Source organism: Gorilla gorilla, chromosome 6 (assembly GCF_029281585.2).
Source record: "Gorilla gorilla gorilla isolate KB3781 chromosome 6, NHGRI_mGorGor1-v2.1_pri, whole genome shotgun sequence".
In the NCBI taxonomy this organism is placed as follows: domain Eukaryota; kingdom Metazoa; phylum Chordata; class Mammalia; order Primates; family Hominidae; genus Gorilla; species Gorilla gorilla.
In genome coordinates, this window is record NC_073230.2 from 39,071,873 (window position 1) to 39,094,186 (window position 22,314).

Genomic DNA, 22,314 nt, shown 5'->3' on the forward strand with positions numbered 1-22,314 from the left:
AAGAAGAGAAAAAAAATCCATTATTTAATCTTTAGCATGGTGATGCTCTGGTAGCCAACTATTTCCCCCACAATATATAACTTAATATTTATGTAAGAATCTACAGATAGATTTAACATTTCATGGATGCTCCTGTTTACAAAGTCATAACCTGCCCACACGTGACTTTGCCCTTTCTCTGCATGTCCCAGCCTCTTCTGGTGACAAGAGCAGTGATCTAAAACATGAGCACAAACTTGTAGTCATAGAAATAGTCCAGCTGAAGCTAGCAAAGGGTCCTTATCCAAACTTTAGTATAAATAACAAGAATATGTATATATACACACACACAAATATATAAAATGTGGTCTTTCATTATTTTATTAGTGTGGCATTTAAGGCATATGTGTTTCCTTCTGGATTTTCTTTCCCTTAGTAAAGATTCATCTCACAACCATATTGTTATTTGATTTTGAGAGACATTAGTTTCTCTTCCTTCGTTTCATGTTTTATTCTTTGTATCAGAAAACCAGTGATGCAATTGTAACTGAACTCTCTGACAATCAAGAAAAAAATGTCCGTGGAATTCCCTCATTTGTTTTTTCTTCCACACAGTGGGCATTTCTGCAGGATCCATGGTGTGTCAGGCACCTAGAGGGATTGATCCCAGTCCTGCTGGCCGCATGTTTTCCCTTTAATAACCTCAAGACCTCTTTCATTCTGCAGGTGCCAGGGTGGACAGAGCAAATAGCTGCCAGTCTGACAGCAGCGGGTTCCTGGAGGAGCCGCTGGAACCGCTGCCCCTCCAGGTAGGAGGGTTTGGAACAGAGCCCTGTTGCTCATCCCTAACATCCCACTTCAGCCCTATCAACCAGGCTGCCACCCAAACCTCACTCACAGCTAACTCAGAAAGAGGGGTGTTTTAAATCAAGCCACAATTGGAAAGGTTGAGAAGGCACAAGCCACCTGCACCCAAGGGGCAGGGGATGATGGAGTCATATTAGACAAGGTGCCAGAAAGTGTGGCCTTCCTTTCCTTTTGATTTTTCTAAGCAAGGAAGCTGAGCCTCCTAGAGAGGAGGACCTTGGTAAAGTGGTAAACAGATGCAAAACCTGATGTTGCAACCCTTATCTCCTGACTCCTAAGGCAATGACAAGAAGAAAATCTCACCTTAAACCTATTGCCTCCTCCACTTCCTGACCTGTTTCCCTTTGTCCTGGTTTCCCCTACAGATGCCTTCCTTGCCAAACAGCCAGAGTCCTGCTGAGAATGGAGGTAGAAAGCCAAGAGATCAGAGCCACAGCTTAGTATCATCCCAGGACTGTCAGCTAGAGTCAGATGGGCCAGATTCCAAGAGTAGGGCGAGCATGTCTTTTTCAAGCCAAGAAGCGAATGCCTTGGAACAAAGGGCCTCAGTATCTGTGATGGAGGAAGAGTTTCTGCTTGAGGCCATGGAGGGGACACCAGAGCTGTATATCCCAGACATGGCCTGTGCCAAGACCACCACGAGGGGAGAACACCCAAGGAAAGACAGCCATCTGCGGCAGCTTCTGCCAATGCCCCATGCTGAGTATGAGGTCACCAGACCCACAGCCACTTCCAAATATGGTCATCCTCTGGGGTTTATGGTAACCCACATCACAGAAATGCAGGACAGTTTTGTGAGGCCTGAGGGAGCTGGCAAAGTGCAAAGCCACCACAATGAGTCTCAAAGATCACCTGGAAATGATCATACTCAAGACAAGTTCCTTCATGTTGACTCTGAGGCCCCACGAGAAGAGGAAAGCAGTGGATTCTGTCCTCACACCAACCACAGCTTACTCGTACCAGAAAGCTCATCACAGTGTATCCCCAAGCACAGTGAAATCACACCTTATGCAACTGACCTTGCTCAAACATCTGAAAAGCTCATTCCCCACCTCCATAAACTGCCTGGAGATCCTGCCCAGGTGAAGTCAAGGTCTGGTACTTTGGGTCAGATACTACCTAGGACAGAAGCTGAGATGGAAAACCTTCCTCTAAATACTGGCAGCTCCCGGTCTGTAATGACCCAGATGTCCTCCAGCCTGGTGTCGGCTGCTCAGAGTGCTGTGTCCTTGGGGACTGGTCCCAGAGGAACATCTTTAGAATGCACTGTGTGTGATCCTGTTACCGCAACAGAAACAAGACTGGGGACAAAAGCAAGACAGTTAAATGATGCTTCCATTCAGACTTCAGCTCTAAGCAACAAGACCTTGACACATGGGCCCCAGCCCCTCACCAAATCCGTCTCTCTAGACTCAGGCTTCTCTAGTATCTGCCCAATGGGCACCTGCCATGCTATACCTGCCCACTGCTGCATCTGCTGTCATCACCACCCTCACTGCCACGGGGAGAGGCAAAGCCCTGGCCCTGAACCCTCAGTCTGTAGGCACTGCCTGTGCTCACTAACTGGTCACCAGGAAGCCCAGTTCATGACGACTTTGAAAGCCCTTCAGGACACTACAGTGAAGGAGCTACGTTCCGTAAGTGTTCACCCTGGCAAAGATGGAAAGGCAGATGCACCCATGATAAACACCTCAGGGATAATATTCAGACTTCCTTGCTGAATGCAAGATCTCAGGGCAAACTTTTCTATTTTAAATCATGAATAACATTTGTAGAGTGCTTTATTGTTTATGATATAGTATCACACATTTCTTCTCGATACTTCCAATCAGTCACCTTTAGAAATAAGCAAAGCAAATTTTATCATTAATCATCATTTTACAGAAAGGAAAACTAAGGGGTAGAACCATGCATTCATATGTCTAAGGTTATAAGCATTAATGCATCTGTTACTCATCTCCAGTTCTAGCTGAGAAGTTCTGTGTCTTAAATTCGTTTAGCTATATAATCTTGCACAAGCCATTTAATCTTTTTGTAAAATAGGGAGACTATTCATGCACGGACACAGGATTGTTTTAGGATTAAATAAGAAGAACCCTGTAAAGCACTCAGCCCAGCATGTGGCACATGGAAATCTCTAGGTAATGTTAATTGTGTGGGTGTGTTACTCTTATATGTGTTACTCTTATAATCAATTTTTGTGACTGTTTTACATTGTTCAGGTCTTGAACTTAGAACTTCCCACGTCAAATAGAGGGGCTTTTGGTCTACCTTTGCTGAGCCTATTTAAAGGTGGACCCTATAGTTACTGAGGACTAAATGGCTCCAGCCTTCTCTAGCCCTTGATTAATCAGTAATTGTTTAATGAGCCCTTCCAGTACCTCCTTTTTAGTAAGTTTTTAAGGTAAGAAATGATCAAGGCTTTCAAGGCCAGCCATTGATTAAAAAATTAAGACTATTGCACATAAAACCACTTGTATAGAGAGTTGAAAAGGTGAGGGGGCTGGCACAGAGAACATAGGTTGCAGCTATTCAGAGCGGGGTGAAGTGGAACCACGATTTACTGAGCACCTTCTGTTTAGTGCCTGCTGAGTTACCTTCCCATTCTCTTAATTCCACAAATATTTAGTGAGTGCCTATGCTGACCATTTTCTGTTATGTCATTTAACCTTCATTTTAATCCATTCCATAAATATTTGTTGGGCTCCTAATATATGCCAGGTCCTTCCTCCTTTATAGACAAGGAAACTAGAACTGAGAGAGTTTAAATAATTATCTCAATGCCTCCTAATGACTAAGTGGGAAGTCCAAATTCAAATTCAATTTGGGTAACAGTAAACTGCTTGACATTACAGTATAAGCAAAGAAGTATAAGCAAAGTATACTTCTTTATACTTACACCGACTTTAAAATATCTAAATCTATGCAAGTGTAGAATTAACATTAGAAAGTGATTATTTGAAAGATAAAGCAAGTTACTACTTGGCCTTTCAATGTATAGAAATCATGTTACATAAATGTGATGTAAATAGAGTGATTACAGGAAAGTTTAAATAATTTATCAGATCATTTTTTAATTGCAAGACTCCCAGGCATTTGGAATATTTTTATATGAACCTAATATTAGTGAGAGTTGAACAGGTAAGAGAAAGCTTCATTTAGGCATAGTGATCAGTTCTAGGTATAGTCTCCAAAAGTTCAGTGGAAGAAAAGAACAAAACCTAATGTATGCTGGGTCGTTCTTGAGTATCAAAAGACTTTGGTTCAAATCCTGGATAACAGTAGGGTCGTCATCACCATAACCATCACCACCACCACCCACCACCACCATCATCATTATTATCATCATTATTTACATCATTTGTTGAGGGGATTTTAAATGCCCTAAGTAAATGGTTTTCAACTGGAGATAATTTCCCACCCCTGAACTCCCAGATGACATTTCGCGATGTTTGGAGACACTTTTAGTTGTCACAACGGGAGGGGGGTGGTTGCTACTGGCAACAAGTGGGTAGAGGCCAGGAATGCTGCAAAACATCCTAAAATACAGAGAACAGCCACCACAACAATGAATTCTTTGGCCCAAAATGTCAATAGTGTCAAGGCTGTAAAACTCAGCTCTAAGAGAATAAACATTTACCCGATCACATAGTTTGTAAGGGAAAAATGTTAGGGATGAAAGATAGCTGGAGAAGGTGACATTTTGAGAGGCCGTATGGGGGAAAATATTAAATCCTAGAATTAGGTACTCCAGTTTTCACAAAGAAAGGCTGGTTGTTGGTCTAACATAGGAATGCACATCCCGAAAAAAGATTATTTTTCTAATTTACATTTAAGACAAGCATTACAAAGATTTTAAGTCATATTTAGTGGTATATTTTGTTAAAAATAACAAAATTGTGTTCAAAACTCCAGGAGAAATGGTTTTTCTAGACCTGTTTAATCCATCAGGCAAACCACAGCACCCAGAGAGCATGACTGGTCAGTAGCACAGCCCAGTAAGACCATTCATGTAAAAGGTTTGAGAGTCTGTGAGGTACTAGGGGTGTCCTGATGAATTTGCAGGAGCATGGTTCTGGGGATTGAAAGTGTGAGTGGGCCTCCAGCACCTGGGAGCAGATTCGCAGGTAGAAGGATTGCAGCTTCTCTGAGGAAGCTAGGCTGGAAAGAGTAAGAGGTGGCCCTGGGGGAAAAAGGGACAGGAACCCAGAGCCAGATTCCTCATGGTAAGGACATTATTCAGAATAGGAGCAGAAGATTAAACCTGGGCCAGCTCCAGGGTGACCAAGTGTGGACCCGAGCTCTTCTTATTCCTCCTGCCTAGTGTCAAAAGAGGGCTTTGGGCATGAGTAGCCCCAGCTGTGTGGAGAGATTTGGCAGCTGGAAATAGATGTTCCTCCTGATTTGACACTTTGTCATATCAGCACTTCTGCAGAAAACAGGGAGGTTTTGTGGCCCATTATGCTCAGTAACTATCCTCAGACGTGGGTAGATTTTAAACAAGTAGGAGTTTGAATGGGTGTGAGGGCCACCATCCGAAAGCTTCTAATGCCTTGTCTCCTATTGCCTTCACCTTCTTTCCTCTTAGAATTTGCAATTATACAAAAAAAGGTACTTTTATATCCAGTTGATTTGGCATCATACACCTGCTGAAATGGATGCTATATAAGGTTTTACCAGATGACAATGAATTTCCCTTTATTTACATCCAAAGAAATAGAAAAAAATACACTCAAAGGAAACAATTCAAACATACACACATATACGTGTGCATATTTATACTCCTATGCAGGCATACATATGCGCACAGGCACATGTGCTGGAAAGCAAGTGGAAATAAGAGATTGCATTCCTCCATGAGAGGAGACCGCTTAAAGACATTTAAAGCACAAAGAGAACAAGTTAGTGCATGCAGCAGCATCTACTAAGAGTGAGCCTGGGTTTGTAAGGCCTGAAAAATGTTCTGAAGAAAATTGGCTTTAAATTAGATGCCAAGTGCTAGACAGGGCTAGAAAAAATATTTACGAAAATATTAACAGGACATAGCTCTTGGACCAAGTGAAGATTATAAGCAGAGATGGACATCTCTTAGAAGATAATGGGAGGCCGGGCATGGTGGCTCATGCCTGTAATCCCAACACTTTGGGAGGCCAGGATGGGTGGATCACCTGAGGTTAGGACTTCGAGAACAGCCTGGCCAACATGGCAAAACCCCGTCTCCATTAAAAATACAAAAAAAAAAAAAAATTAACTGGGTGTGGTGGTGTGTGCCTATAATCCCAGCTACTTGGAAGGCTGAGGCAAGAGAATCACTTGAATCTGGGAGGCGGAGACTGCAGTGAGGTGAGATCATGCCACTGCACTCCAGCCTGAGCAACAGAGAGAGGCTCCTTCTCAAAAAAAAAAAAAAAAAAAAAAAGAAGAGGAAGAAGAAGAAGATGACGACAATGGGAGTTCTGAGCAGATGTTGAAACTAAGAGCAATTTTAGGTAAAGGACTTGAAGACTCAAAAACATCATTATCTTACCCCCCTAATATAGCAATATATAACACTGCAGATAAACATTTGACTAATTGATAAATGCCATTTTTGTGGCCTTTTTGGTTTGTCTAGGGTAATGATTTGTTGATATAATTAAATTTTCACATATAAGTGAGTTCTTTGCAATAATTTGTTAATTCAAAAAAATGGTTTGTTGGTATAACTAAATTGTTATATATAGGTAAATTCTTCAGGATAATTTGTTAATTTTAAAAAGTGTTAATTCAAAAAAAATTCCAGAAAAGAAAATGAGATCTATCAGAAATAAGATTTCTGAATATTAGAAGTGCTTCCATATTGTTTATGATTTAGTTTTAGAGAAAAGTAAAAGTACACAAATAAGAAAAAGTAATATGAGCATATTCAAAGTGAAAATTCATTGTCTTTTGGTGATGGTGCTCTTACCATTGAAGTTAAAGTTTGTTTCAGTGGGTTTGGGTCAGTAGAGCAGAACTTGCATTGGGTATTTGGGTTATAATCAAGCCTTTATATTGTAAGAAAAAGAAGAAGAAGAAAAAGAAGAAATGTTCAAAACATTCTATTTTTGAGGGTTTTTATTTATTTTTTTCTCACCTACAGTTTTCTTTATTATGAAATCATTTCTATACTTATTCTAGGGCTAAAATGTGTTTTTCCATGTTTCCAAATAACCAGAAGATGGCAGCGTTTCAGAATCTTCCACATCCCTCCACCATTCTCAGAGAGCAAACACTCCATCAGTTATTCCCAAACCCAAGCACCCCAGTCTTATACCTTTCAATCACAAAAGGCTACCCCAGAATAACTAGATGAGCATAAAATTCAATGTTTATGATGTTTAGCCTATTTGAGCACTACACTTCCATGATCCTGGTGTCACTGTCCCCAGAACTTTGAAGTGAATTTGAACCAGTTGGGAAGTCTTGGTTACCTGATGGGAAGCTACTAGAACCACTCAAACAGCTCACTGCTAAGGGACAAGCAACTTATCCTTGTGTTCAGCTATACTGTGGTCCCTGCTGTGACTCAGATCTTAGAAGAAAAGAAAAGAAACAAGAGATGGGTTTGAAATCTTACTGCCATTTTTTGACCACAGACAAGTTAACTAGCCATTCTATGTCAGAACACGTATCTATAACAGATGCCCTTCATGGTCTACAAGATCTTTTCTGGTCTTAAGAGCCATAATCTAGCATTTCTGCCAACATCAGTATCACTTCAGAGATTCCCTAACTGGTTCAAATTCACTCACATGGATGCAAGAGTAATTGCAAAATTGCAAAATTGATGCAAGAGCTTTACTATGCAAAATATGTTATTCAGTATAAAAACGAGAGGATAGAATCAAAACCAAACTCCAAAACCAAATATGGAGAGTTTTCAATATAAAAACATTACTCTTAGGAAAGTATTTCCATTATGACAATTCTGGTAAAAATAGCCATCAGGCTGCCAGGATGTTGGCCATGTGGTTTAGAGAGGAAGGGTAAGAAATCTCAGACTTCCTAGAAACAGGGCTAGAGGAGTCCACCTAGCTGTAAGGTTGGTCTCCATGGAAGGAGGAAGAAGAGAAGCTTAAAAACAGCCAGCCTGCAAGATCAGTTTCCTTTAAAGCACACCACAGAAGCCCCGCAGCATGCTCTCTGTTCCCAGCTCACCGGCCATTGTCTCTACAAGGAATGCTGGGAAATGTAATTTTTTAGCTAGACACGTGGATGCCTCTAAAGTATTCTCGTTAACAAGAATAAAGGAGAGAAAGATTGTGAGTAGTCAACTAGCAGCCTCTGCTACACTGATTTTGGGAAGGGGTCCAAGACTGCGGGTCTGATAGAGATGGCTTTAGGGCCTAACAAGCATTAATATTACTCAAAGTCAAATGGTTAGTGGCCCTGGAGTTCTGGGTCATGGATTTCAAAGCATGATCCAACCCAGGATGCAAAACAAAGGGGATAGCTGGTAAGAACTCAGCAAGTCATCAGAGTGCCGGCAAATGGACTAGGTTTGGAGGTGCCAAGGGTAAGTAGCTTTAGTGAAAGCCATGAAAACAGATTGTGTTCAGCAACTACTGACAGCAGGGGAAAGAGCTGAGCTCCACTCCAATTTGTGCAGAGGTGATTTGGGCATTCTAAAGAGAGAATAAGGGAGGGTGGAGAGTAGGGTCTCAGTAGAGTCAGAAAAGTGAAAAATCACAAAGAATTGGTCCATGTCAATGCCATTAGACCAGCTGTGTTTGTGAGCCAGCAGTAACTGAAGTTAGGATTCTGCCCTCCCAGAGACCGGGGACAGAGGCCCAAACCTTCCAGATGATTTTTTTTCAAAGGAATGGCTCTCAGGTCCTTGAGAGAGACACTTGTGAGTTGTAAGAAATACATATTTACAATTATAATCAACATTTAATAAATACTCTTAGAAAGGGCCTGTGTCAGGTGTTGGCGAAAGCAAACAGTAAATTTTCCTGGCAGCCTTCAGATTTCTCAGTCAGGCTTTTTAATGGGGGATGGGGAGGTTAAGGTCATCCCAGGGACACAGCCTTGTGCTGCTGGGAGGCAGACTGGAGGGTGGTCAAGTCTGTTAGTGGAGAGTTCCAAAGTTCTCAGGAGCTGCAGGAGTATATTTAAATTAGAAAACCAAGGCAAAGGCACAGCCTGAGAGAGAAAGTAAGATTTAAAGGATGACTACATCAGGAGCAATGGGAAGGATTAAAAGCGTAGACAAAGTTCAATTCTAGATTCCAACTCCTGGAGATGACAGGATGCCTAACCTTTGCCTGCCTTCCTCAGGGTGGGTTTGTTAGGTGGATGAAGGTGATCCTGCAGATTCCAACCTCCAGGACTGTGACTAAGCAGGACTAAGACTAATAAACATTATTCTAAGCAGATTTTCTTTAATCAAACACATACCAGCTGAACAGATGTGTTCAATGTTATCGATACTCAGAGTGAGGCAGTACCCAGCAACAAAGTTAAACAAGATTAAACAGACTCAATTTCTCACAAACCCTTACTCTGGCACTTCCCCTCCTCTCTTCTACCTACATCCTTGCATCCCTATGTCACCTAGGCCTCCAGACTGCCTTCCAGCCTCTGGGACATAATGATTGTCACCCAAAGGCGACCCAACAACAGCTGCCCTTCTGTCGCAGATGAGCACTGTCACTAGTTGTTTTGTGAACCCAAATATTGGGCTCTTCCTATTCCCTCCCCCTTATATTAGCAGTAGGGCCTGTTTGCGAAAAAAGGGATCCCAAATGGGAAGACAGGCTCCACCATGGTGAGCTCTTGCAGAGGATCAGAGAGGACTTTCTTCTCAGTTCTTTCTCATTGTTCTCAGTGCACAGTCCATGAGATGGAAGCCATGAAGACGATATGCCAAAGTTTCCGGGAGTATTTAGAAGAAATTGAACAGCACCTTATGGGACAGCAGGCCCTCTTTTCCAGGGACATGTCAGAGGAGGAAAGGTAATTACCTAAGGGAGCCATAAAAGTAAGTACCAGCCCACGCACCTGGTGCAAGGAAGATAATCAGGGCAGAACAGAGGAGCACCCTGGAGCAGAGCTAATGAGAAACCGGCCAGCTTTTCCTTTGCTTTCTTGGTCTTGTTCTTGCTTTCTCAGTGGGAGTCTGTGAGAGCCATTTGCTAGATAGCAATACTTATTCTTGGAGAAGGTCAAAAGACAGGCAATCAGGGGCATTGCCAGCAGGATGTCTTTAATCAATGGGATGGGGCTCGTGCAAATGCAAATGTGAGAGTTATGAGAATTTTGAAAATCTGCATTGGGGCTGGGGATGGAAATCGGGTTTAACTGTAAAGGGAGAGGCATATGGGTTTTTCTTGGGGAAATAGAAGTGTTTTAAAACTGAATAGTGGTGATGATTACACAATTTGGTAAATTTATTAAAAATTATTAAATTGTGCTCTTAAAATAGGGGAACTATATTATACTGCAATAAAGTTTTTTTTTTAAAGAAGACAACCTTAGTAATGTCTCCAACTGACACAAATAAAGATGACATTCTCTTTTAAGAAATTGCAAAGGAAGAACCTATATTATGAGGTGACAATGGAAGATTGCACCTGGGAAGGATTGTTAAATTTGGTTGTTTTCTATTATTTACTTGCAGGGAGGAGGCCGAGCAACTGCAAGCGTTACGTGAGGCCCTGAGGCAGCAGGTGGCAGAGTTGGAATTTCAGTTAGGAGACCGGGCTCAGCAAATCAGAGAAGGGATTTTACTGGTATGGGTGATGGGGTGTGGAGTTTGACTATATCCAGCTTACCACAGGAGAGGTGCATTAAATGAGAAACCTGATTGTGCAATCATTTCAGAATCTAGGTTTACATGCCAACACCTTCATTTTAAGTATACAGAGAAGTACTTTGGTTTGCTTAAGGGTACACAGCCAGCTGATGGTGATTCTGCATCAGAATTCAGTTCACCTGTCATACCAATCTTCCCCTTGCCCTGTACATCATAGAGAAGTCCTATTAGCCCATTTTCCAAATAAGAATAAGAATCACAGGCACAGTGAAGCTCATCTTTGTAGCCAATATAAGCTAAGTCACTATCAGAATCTGCTGCTGGCTCAAAGAGCCCATTCTAGAGAATCGACCACCTCATAATGCCTAGCTCACAAGTTTGAGTAAGCTGTTTGGTGCCAATGTGATGTGCTGTTTACTCTTTTTCGTCTTGTTTTCCTTTTAGCAGCTGGAGGTTCTCACAGCAGAGCCACCTGAACACTATTCAAATCTGCATCAATATAACTGGATAGAAGAAAGCAATGGCCAGACTTCATGTTCTAAAATCCACCCAGGCATGGCCCCAAGGACTGTGTTTCCTCCCAATGATGGCCAGCAGGCTCCCTGTTCAGGTGGGACCCAGTTGGCTGCCTTCACTCCACCCACCTTGGAGAACAGCACCAGGATGTCTCCTTCATCATCAGCTTGGGCAAAGTTAGGTCCAACCCCTTTGTCAAATTGTCCTGTTGGAGAAAAGGATGCAGATGTCTTCCTCTAGATCAGAGCAGGTTTGTTAACCTTCATACAAAATATAAAGGCCCAGAACAGATGTAGCAAGGAAATTTCAATTTTCCCCAAGGAGAAGGGTCTGCCAACCCATTGTCAGCTATATCTCTCATATTCTACCCTGTGGTTAAATCCAAGAGGAGTTTAGAATACTCTAATACTCATTCAATATAGAATAACTGAGCACCTAGTATGTGCCTGGCACAGAGTATGCAACAGTGACTACATAGTATACGGTCTCTGCCCTGCTAGAACTTACAGTGTAGTGGGGGAGATAGAATTGCAAACAAAAAGTACCTGAGACAGACCTCAGTCAATATAGAAGTTTATTTTGCCAAGGTTAAGGATACACACCCAGAAGACAGGTCTGTGCCTTTCTCCAAAGATGATTTTTAGGCCTTCAACATTTATTGGGGAAAGGGTGCTAATGGGGAAAGAGGAAGACATTTTTAAAAGGTGTGGGTACATAAGAGGCAAACAGTTGCATTTTTTTGGGTCTGATCAGCTTTTCTCGTGCGAGAGGGGGTAGAGGAACAGTCACTTATGCATTCACCTAGCTCAGTGGATCTGCACTTTTACAGAAGGTAAAATAAACATAGGGCAGAGGAAGCAATCAGATATGCATTTGTCTCGGGGGAGCAGAGGGATGCCTTTGAGTTCTGTTCTTTGTCCTGTACCTATTAAGAGAAGCTATCAATATACTTTGTCAGGATAAAATTCAACAGAACTGTTTTAGACTAAAGATTTTAGGGCCCACAAGGAATTTTCCAGTGGGCAAATTGTGAGGGAGGTATGTAGCTTTTAAAAAAATCTTTGTAGCTTTCTCATTTAGAAATAAAATGGGAGGCAGATTGCCTGATGCAGCTCCTAACTTGACTTTTCCCTTTTACTTCATAATTTTGGGGTCCTGAGGTTTATTTTCCTTTCACAGAATATAAACATGTACATACATTTATTATTAAAAACTCTGAAGGAAATAACAGGTTTTATGAAAGAGAACACAGAAGGGAATCTGATTTAGATTAATGTTCAGACAGCCCTGGTTGAGGAAGTAACAACAGACGAGGGAAGGAGGATCCAGGCCTCAGAGGTACCAGACTGTCCAGTCAGGCAGCCAGTGGGAGTACTGATGAAACACCTACTGTGTGCAGGCTACTATTCTAGTGCTGGAGACAGCCATAAATAAGACAGATGGACTGTCTACTCAGAAAGAGTTGGATGAAGAGTAACACCAAAAAAAAAAAAAAAAAAAACCAACAAGCAAATAATTACAATCCTGAAAAGAGCCTCAGAAGACAGTGTGATAATGTTGCAAAGGGAGATGTGGAGTGAAACTGTACTGCATTCATCATACAGGGTGCTTGTGGAAGGCCTTGCTAAAGGGAAGGCTATTTGGGTAAGACTTGAAAGGTAAGGAAGTGGAAGCCAAGTGCAATTTTGCAAAAGAACATTCAAAGCAGAAGGAATGGAAAGTTAACAGGCCCCCAGATGTAGAGATAGCCAGTGCTGCTCAGTGCGGTGGGGCATGGAGATGGAGGGAGGGGAAGGCTGAGAGGGGATCCGTCAGACTATAGGCCATGACCAAGTCTTTGCATCTGAATCCTTTTTCCAAGGATAATGGAAAGCCACTGTGGGTTTTAAGCAGGGTCGTCATATAATCTGATTTACGTTTTGAAGTCATGCTGGCTGCTTTATGGAGAAAACGCCCCTGGGGGTCTACAGTGAGGCAGAGTGCCCAGCTAGGAGGCTGTTGCTGTCATCCCCAAGGTGAGAAGCAAATGTCGTCAAGTTGCTTCTATCCAGCCTTGGAGGCTTGTGAGGCTCCCACCCCAGTGGAAATGCAGGGAATGGCACACAAAGGCCAGAGGCACTGGGTCTCTAAGGAGTGGGGAATAGATGCAGAATGGAATAGGAAAAACTGCTTGGAAAAGTAATGCCATGAGGGAAGTTCATAATTTGTATGAAAAGATGGTCAAAGGAGAGGTCACTTCTTAGCAAGTAACCTCAGAAACTAATTCTATTGAAACCACCCACTACTCAAAACCATCTCATATCTTGCTTGCACTCTTCCCCTTCCTTGCTTTTTGGAAAGCCTTTGACTCTGCGGGGCCTTCCTACCCTTGGGACCACCACACTATTTTTCCCATGGACTTAACATTCTCAGAGCGTGGACATCCCCCATTCTGTCCTGAATTCTCTTCTCTTTCTCCATTCCTCTGTCCTCAGTGTACACACACACTCTCCAAGTATCTATGACCCTGATTCCCAGCTCTCTCCAGTATCCCAGCCCAGCATTTTTTACTGTCCATAAGACATTTTGACCTGGAAGACTTGGCTGTATGTCTCACTCTTGGCTAAAGCTGACCTGGTCATTGCCCCAACTCAGTTCATCTTCCTGATCCTCTCCGTCAGTGGCACAGCCTTTCTCCTTGCTGCAGGCTCAGTGCCACAGTGTGCATGGTCTCCTGCCCCTCTACCCTGCCCCCTCAGTCAGTCAATGACCACACCAATGCTGAGTCTACTGCCACAAAATACCTCCCAGAAGTTTCCTCAGAACGAATTACATGGCGACAGTGCAACATAGGTGCTTCCTAACTGCCTCCAGCCACCTTCTCTCCAAACTGCACTGGCCTCTGCCAGGTTGGGCTCCCTCAGCCACCATGTGGGTCATATTTGCTGGATCTACAGTGAATACCCGGAAAGTACTTTTAGAATATCCCAGAGAATGAGAGAGAAATCACAGGATCATACTTCCCAGAGCAGCCTTCCACCAGAAATAAAAGTCCAGGCCCTGGAGTTATTATGCGCCTCTCCTTGCCTCCCACTGCATCATCCCTTTTTGCCACATCCCCATCTTGGCTCCTATATCATGGCTCAGCTCCCAGCCAAATTGACTCCTGATGCATTGCATTTGTGCCTCCAAATCATTTCCCTTGCTAAACTCCTAAGCTTTTTACTCTTTACCCAGGTCGGGGTTTGACCTCCCCTTCTCCATGTAGACTCCGAGCTCTCCTGCAGTTTCTTCCTTGCTCCTTCCCTGTAACGCCCACGGAATGAAGAGGAACACCTGGCTCTAGGATGTCCCTCACCTGGCAGCCATCTGCTTTACCAGTCTCATTTCCTGCTCAGCCCTCAGATGAATCTCCAATTCTATTCCCCTAAACCACCTCGTGTGTTCCTGCTTCCTCTCCTTTGCTGAAACAAATGAAGTATCTCACCAGTAAGTCCTAGGGCAGACCCCATCTCCTACACAGGCTTTCCTTGATGATCTGTGGCAGAAGTGATCCTTATTTTTTGAAACTCCTATATCACTTTGCTTTTTGTTAAAACAGTGAAAACCTCCTGTCTTGTGTTACCATTATCTGTGTAGGTCATATCTTCTCCAGTAAACTTAAAGCTATTTGAGGACTGTGTAGTACCTACTACCCTGTGTTTAAGAAAGACTATCTGGAGGAAAGTACAGACTCCTTTCTTTATCATGTGTGACCTCGGGCACTTGCTCTCTTTACCCTAGTTTCTTCCTCTGTAAAATAGGGAGAAGAAAAACAACATAGAGTTGTTGGACAGAATAAATACCGTGAATCCCGTGCAGTGTTTAATCCAATGTCCATCACGTAGTAAGTGTTCAATGCATGTTGGCTATTATTACAAGTGCACATACCAAGAACTCAATAAATGCTAACTGTAATTACTGTCTTCCTTCTGTTGAAAAGAACTCTGTTAGCAAAGTACTTTATGCACACAGAATATTACCTACCGCTTGATGAATGAATGAGATGAGGATAAATTATCAGTTTCAGGAGACAATGAAGAGAATGAACTGACTATGGTAGAAGCACGGTTATAGGCTGTAGAAGGAACTGAGTTTAGACTGTAAAAAGGGACTTATTTGTGGATGGTTTTGACAGTCAGAAAGATGACTTCATGTGTGATGGAGGAGAGAAAAGACCGTTTATTATTTTCTGATGAAGAATAGCTAATGGAATCCCCAAAGGTCTCCAAACATTTAATGGTTTACTCTCCTAATTCTCCAAAAAAGAGCATAGAAGGGAAACTAAAATGTAGAGAGGCTGCTCTATCCCACCCAGGACCTTTGCTGTCTTCAGTGCATGATGAACAATGTTTGCTGATGCTGCCTCCAAATACCACCCCTGATTCTCAGGCCTTTAGGCTCAGACTGAATTACACCACTGGCTTTCCTGGTTGGTGTAATAAATGTGTGTGTATACACACACACACACTATATATATTATATATCACATATATTTTATATATGTGATATATCATATATATGATATATAATATATATAAATACACATATAAATATGTATGTGTATATATATCTATGTGCAGGCACACACATGCACACACACTTAAAAAACCTACTGGTTCCATTTCCCTGGAAAACTCTGACTAATACAGTAAGGAATAGCTAAGATATGGTGAGACTATCCTACAAAAATACATACTGAGTCCTGCAGTTTATTATTTATAAGAAGCAACTGAGCTCTGGGGTTAAATTCAGGATTTGGGGCTTAAATCCAACTCCACTACTTATTATTTGTCTTGGATAAACTATGTAACCTCCCTAAGCCTCAGTGTCATCATCTGTAATTTAACGGAGTTAATGCATACAGAGCCCTTTACAGCAAGACTGGAACATGGTTAGTGCTTAGCAAATGGTAGTACTATGTTGGTTAGGATGGTGATGATAGTAACAAGAGTAGTAACAATTTATTGAATGGCTACCTACAGGCAAGGGACAGGGCTAAGTGCCTTATTTGCATTATCACTTATCTTCGCAACAATCCTGAAAAGTGGGAATTAATCTACACACACATACACTCACACATACATACACGCACACTCGTTCAAAAAGACTGTAAGTTGTCTAAGCTCTGGCAACCATTAAGGGATTGAGTTGACTCTGATTTCCTGATTTGTTAAATCAATGGTTTGTCATGACTCTGCCAAGCTTTGGGGTTTATGTGGTGTCTAACACTAGGCCCAAGTCAACCAGAGGAGTCCTGCTTCTGTCTGCATTATAGATTGAACATTAGCAGAAATTTATTTTTTAAATAAACAAAGATCTCATTGCTATAGAAAAATTTGAAAAACATTGCACTGTGCTAATTGCATCTGACGCTTGTAGTCAGGTATCGGTTCTGAGTCGCTTTCATACAAGGAGATGAGTTCCACCACATAGGAATGCTTTTAAACCACCATCCTAGCAACTCTTAGCTTAATACCACTTGCCCACTCCCAAGAATAATGGCAAGAGCCCTTCTGCAGTTCCTGAATGATTATCTGTGTAATCTTACTATTCCATTATCAAGTCCCAAGATCCTGTATTCCCTTTTTTTTCGTTTTATGCATTGACCATATTCAACATGACTATATTCAGGAAAATCCAGATCACATATTTGAAAATAAATGGTATCATTGTACTAAATATTTGCAGAAAGTTAGCATAGCAAAACTTCTCATTATGAGACCAAACTCAAGTTTAGAGTCATCTCATTTAAATGAAAATGAAAAAAAAGAAAAAGTAAAATCACACTAAGTGATTATTTTCAAATTTAGAAATCAGCCAAGGAAAAATGTGGCCCCTTCTACATTAAAGCACAGGATCCTACCCTGTATTAATTTCATTCCATCCAGATTCCATTTATTCAAAGCCAAAAGCTTTGAATACGTAAGATTAATTTGAGAAACAATACTTGGAAACTCAAGTCACATCTTTTCCTTGATTTCGTTATGCATGAGTGAAGACCCAAGTTGCATCATGGAGACAAAAAGATGAAACCTTGAGGGTTGCTCTGAACCACAGTGTATGCATAGGCCATGTAGATTTGTGTAAGGATATTCGTTTTTTAGCCCACAGAAAAACACTCCCCAGAAAAATGTTGCATTAGGTTTTGTTTATTTAACACATATTCTCTTATAGGTGAATTATTGTCTGCAGAGCTGGATCCCTTTTTTTTTCTTCAAAAGCAAATAACTCTGCTAAAGATGAAAAAATAAAATCAAAAGACTTTCTGAAGACACAAGACTCTGGTCTGTTGTAATTGTTTTTTCTTTGTTGAGAAAATAATCAGTTTCCAGAGTATAACACATGTCGAACAAAATAGAACATTTGTAAAGAGGTTAGAGTATCAAAGTGGTGCCCCTTTCAGAAGAAAAAGTTTTAGAGTGTTTTCATGTGGAATGGTGGGTTGCATATGTAATTTCAAATTGTGATTTAAAACAACAAATTGTTCATGATGTGTGAGAATTGTAGGTTATTAAAAGCCTTGTTAAATTGTTTTTCTTGAAAATTGAGAGAACAGGAACAGAAGCCAAAATATGGACGGCACCTTTCTCTAACCCAAACTCAGCCTCTAATTGCCTGATCTTAAAACATTGGCAGATCAGAGGTTGGTATGGGATGCTTCCTCTCAGTATCTGTCCCCAATTAAGTAAAGAAAGAACCCTTCACATTAAGAATGATTTCAGATCATAAGAATCAAATTGAAGATTTTTCCTTTTTGAGTACTTTAAGAACCTAATGCCATCCAATGCTGCTAATCCCCTCCAAAACTCAGAGCCAAACCTTATCTTATTCATTCATCAGGAAAATGAAAGAAAACATTTCCTAAATGTACCAATGCTTTCTTCATTCCCATGATCATCTAGTAATTGCTTATTTGCTCACGGCAATCTACCAGAGTCACAAGGTATCTACATTTTTCTTTTTAAAAACTGAAAGTATTTGGGGATATTTTATAACTGCGTAGTTGATAGAAGAAATAATGTTTCCAGTATTCTCTATCCCTGAAACCAAGTGTTTATATACATATATTTTAAAGTCACTTGTTTCTACTTTGGATCATTTATATTCTTCTATGGACATGGATAGGCATTTGTCAAATGCATTGCTTTGTTAGCCGCTCCTATGAATAAAATAAATAATTTACTTATATTTTGCGTTACACGCTGTGCTGAAAGCTGTTGAACCTTGTGAACTTCACATGGTTTTGAGGAGTACATTGACACTGATACATTGGAAGGAGAGGTTTCCTGCCTGGGGCAGCAGCAGCAGTCTGATTCCTGCTCAGCCTCACTCTTTCCCTGTCTGTTCCACACAGCCTCAAACTCCACCAACCTCTCTGCTTCTTCTTCTGCCCCCAGTGGAGGCTTCAGGGCCAGATAGTGCAAGGGGTAGACTAGGCTATTTGTTCATCACTTGGTTGCTATATATGTAGACTTTTGTATTTTGTTTCAGAAAACAATTCCTTACTCTCCATTTAATCTGAATAAATGTAGAGCCATACATTTGCTTTCTCTGAAAACTCCTTATTAAAATAGGGGTGCTCCTTGAAACTTCAGTCTCTTTTCTTGTAGTCTGATGGTCTGCTTCTGAAAAGCACTATATTGCAGGAAAATTTTGTGTGGCCTTCTGCAAAACACTCAAATCATGTAGAGCTATAGCAGAAACTTCCAACTCTATTTTATTCACCTTTTTAGCTTTCATAACATCTGATAATAACAGTACCTAGCTGATATGATTTGGCTGTGTCCCCACCCAAATCTCATCTTGAATTGTAGTTCCCATAATCCCCATGTGTCATGGAGGGAACCGGTGGGAGGTAATTTAATCATGGGTGCGGTTGTCCTCATGTTGTTCTCATGATAGTGAGTTCTCTTGAAATCTCATGATGGTTTTATAAGGTGCATTTCCCCCTTTTTTTTTGGCACCTCTCCTTGCTGCCGCCATGTAAAGAAGGACATGTTTGCTTCGCCTTCCACCATGATTGTAAGTTTCCTGAGACCTCTCTGGTCTTGCTGAACTGTGAGTCAATTAAACCTCTTTCCTTTATAAATTACCCAAGTCTTGGCTATGTCTTTATTAGCAGCCTGAGAACGGACTAATACACTAGCCCACTGTCACTTTTCTATAAATGCTTATTAAAATAAATTTCTAAAAACTGCTTTTCTGTCTATAAAACAATGTTTGGGGATTTCCTTTATTTATGATCAAAGGGAAATATCTAAACATATATCTATGTAAAGCTATGGTCTACTATATCATATAACATTCCCTTTATAAAGATACATAACAGAAATTTCTTTTAAATCACTACCAAGAAAGGTTAGATTGTTTTGGAGCAAGTGATGTATTTATTCTGAAAATTGATTGTGTTCCTCTCCCATTTTTTTTCTGTTTATTTTTCTGTTTTGGTTTGATTAAGGAAATCCAAGACTGTTTTGCAGCCCACCTCTGGCTACCGTACATAAAAGGAGCACAAAATTTTTTGAAGAATTATTATTTCTGACTTTATCTTATTTGTCAGCCCTTATTTTTCCATTCTTCTGATATCTTCATCTTTTTCCATCATGGTGTTTTTTATGTTCCTTTCTGTAAACCACTTCAAATCTCTTTGACGGGACATTATACAAGCCAATTAATACCACATATCTATTCATTTAAATATGAAAATACTTATCTAGAGAAAACTAACCAGCAGTATTACCATTAGAAAGTCAATCATGCAATATATATTATATATAATATACACATGTATGTATGTGTATATACATATATGCACACACACATATATGCCTATATACAGTGTTCCAATTACAAATAAAACACTTAGAAATAATGTTGATGATGAAAAGAAATGTGATGAAGTTCCTGGTTGCAAGGGAATCGGATTTGTTGAACAGCGTAGAAATAAGCTCAAGAAAAGGTAATATCAATAAAAGCCACAAATAGAAATTACAAATTCAGTACCACAAGAGAGGTATGATTGTCAAATAAGTCTATATCAGTCAGTTTGCCACATTCAGAATCTTGTTGATGAATATGATAGCCTGATGCCTATTTTGAGCATTCAATAAGCCACTGTAGTTTATATATATAAAACAATGTCAATTAGAAAGTGTGTTTCTACCTAGGATGCATGATATCATTATATCTAGGATATAATAAAGAAAATGTTAAGACATTGCAAAGCTATTGACTGCTACCTTCTGTGCTTGATTCACCTGAGAATCATTGACCCCATAGGGAAAGATAGTCTTTGGAAGAAAACTTACATAATTGGGAATATTGGGCCAGGCACAGTAGCTCACACCTGTAATCCCAGCACTTTGGGAGCCCGAGGTGGGTGGATCACCTGAGGTAAAGAGTTCGAGACCAGCCTGGGCAACATGGTGAATCCCCATCTCTACTAATAATACAAACATTAGCCAGGCATGGTGGCACGTGCCTATAATCCCAGCTACTTGGGAGGCTGAGGTAGGAGAATCGCTTGAACCCACAACGTGGAGGTTGCAGTGAGCCGAGATCCCACCATTGCACTCTAGCCTGGGGCAACAAGAGTGAAACTCCGTCTCAAAAAATAAATATAATAATATTGGGAATATGTTGTTTCTGTTAATTCTTCTAAGTAAAAGTCAGTACTCCCATCACACTTCCCATCTTTCTTCATTACCTCATTAATTTATTTCCCTCTGCCTACTCCCTTCAGTTCACATTCCCCAAGTCTCTCTCCTTGAATCTCTTCTTTTTCCATTTATCCTGAGCAATTGCATTTGCACCTTTGATTCTCCAAGTGCAGATGGCTCACATATGCATATATCTAACTCAGACCTCTGCTCTCCATTTCAAATGGTTATGGTTATTGGACTCATCATTTCCTTCTCTAAACCAGCTCTATGTGACCTATGCTACCTGTATCAGGTAATACTGTCATCACTTTTACTTTTGTAGGGTGCCAGTCCTTCCAGAGCCGTAGAGCTGGAAAAGTGATATTGTTCAAGGGCACCCAGACATTGCCTCTGTTTATTCACCCTGGAAGGGAATATGGTCCTGCTGGTACTAATTTTGAGTGAGGACCAGAAGAACCCAATATCCGCTAAAATGTCCTTAAATGGATATACAGAGATTTTAGTAAAGATTATTCTAAAGTGATGAGGTTACTCCTGAATAGAAAAAAGTGAAAGGAAGCAAAAATTTGGCGGATTCTCAGATCTGGAAGACTCTACTCTCCACAGACAGAATCATCTCTAACTGTGTGTCCCACCAAGAATCTCAGTGCCTGGAAAAAAATCCCAGTAGGCTGTATTTGTTCCCACCTGTGTGGGCACTGCACTTTCAATAAGATTTTGGAATCTGGGCCAGTTAGGAACTCATAGTGTTTTTGTGTCTGAGTGTGTGTATGTGTCTGTGTTGTATAAGTGTATGTGTCTGTGTTGTGTAGATGTATGTGACTGTGTTTGACTTTGTGCATGTATGTGTGCTGGATTTTGTCCTGTAAATGTGTAAATAATCTAAAATGCTAGTTACCTTATCCAGAATTCCAAGAATTATCTTTGAATCCTTCCACAGTTGGTAAGAAAATTATATAAAACCCTCAGTTCACTTCCCATTCCTACTTCTACTGCCTTGATTCTGCCCTTTTTATCTCACGGCTAGATGATTTCCAAATTCCTCTAGGTGATTTCTTTTCTCTGATATTTATCCCTCTGATCCATATTTATACCAAAACAACCAAAAATCTGATTGTGCTATTCTCTAATTTAAAAGTCTTCAATGAGTTCTTACTGCATGCAGGATGTAGTCTTAACTCTTCCTTGTCCTACAAAGCCCCATGATCCCACTCCTATCTGGCTTTATCCCATCCAAATTCCTTTTCAAACCCTGTATGCCACTTACAACTCCCAGTGCTGGACACTGCTGTGCCTTCTCAGTCCTCTATCCAGCTATTACCCGTCTGTGAATCCTCTTCATACTCTGATTCTCATGGGCTCCTTTTCCTGGCTCTGGCTAGAAAACTGTGGCTTTGGATTCCCTGCATTGTCATGAACTTCCTGCAGTTGGGTCTACCTCAGGGAAAAGTGGGCAAGACAAGAAAGTCTACAGAGCCTCTACTGCTGTAG

General features: G+C 40.9%; 2 protein-coding genes across 2 annotated transcripts in view; one reads left to right on the top strand and one right to left on the bottom strand.

The window, feature by feature from the left end:
* Positions 1-12,250, top strand: part of ITPRID1 (ITPR interacting domain containing 1) — a 100,868-nt gene extending 88,618 nt beyond the window's left edge. The window contains exons 9-13 of the mRNA XM_004045274.5: positions 706-788; positions 1,212-2,483; positions 9,698-9,825; positions 10,490-10,601; positions 11,069-12,250. Coding sequence (XP_004045322.3) covers positions 706-788; positions 1,212-2,483; positions 9,698-9,825; positions 10,490-10,601; positions 11,069-11,380 — 1,907 coding nt within the window. The 3' untranslated portion in view covers positions 11,381-12,250. The remainder of the gene's footprint in view (positions 1-705; positions 789-1,211; positions 2,484-9,697; positions 9,826-10,489; positions 10,602-11,068) is intronic.
* Positions 1-22,314, bottom strand: part of PDE1C (phosphodiesterase 1C) — a 703,814-nt gene that overhangs the window by 24,680 nt on the left and 656,820 nt on the right. The window lies entirely within an intron of this gene.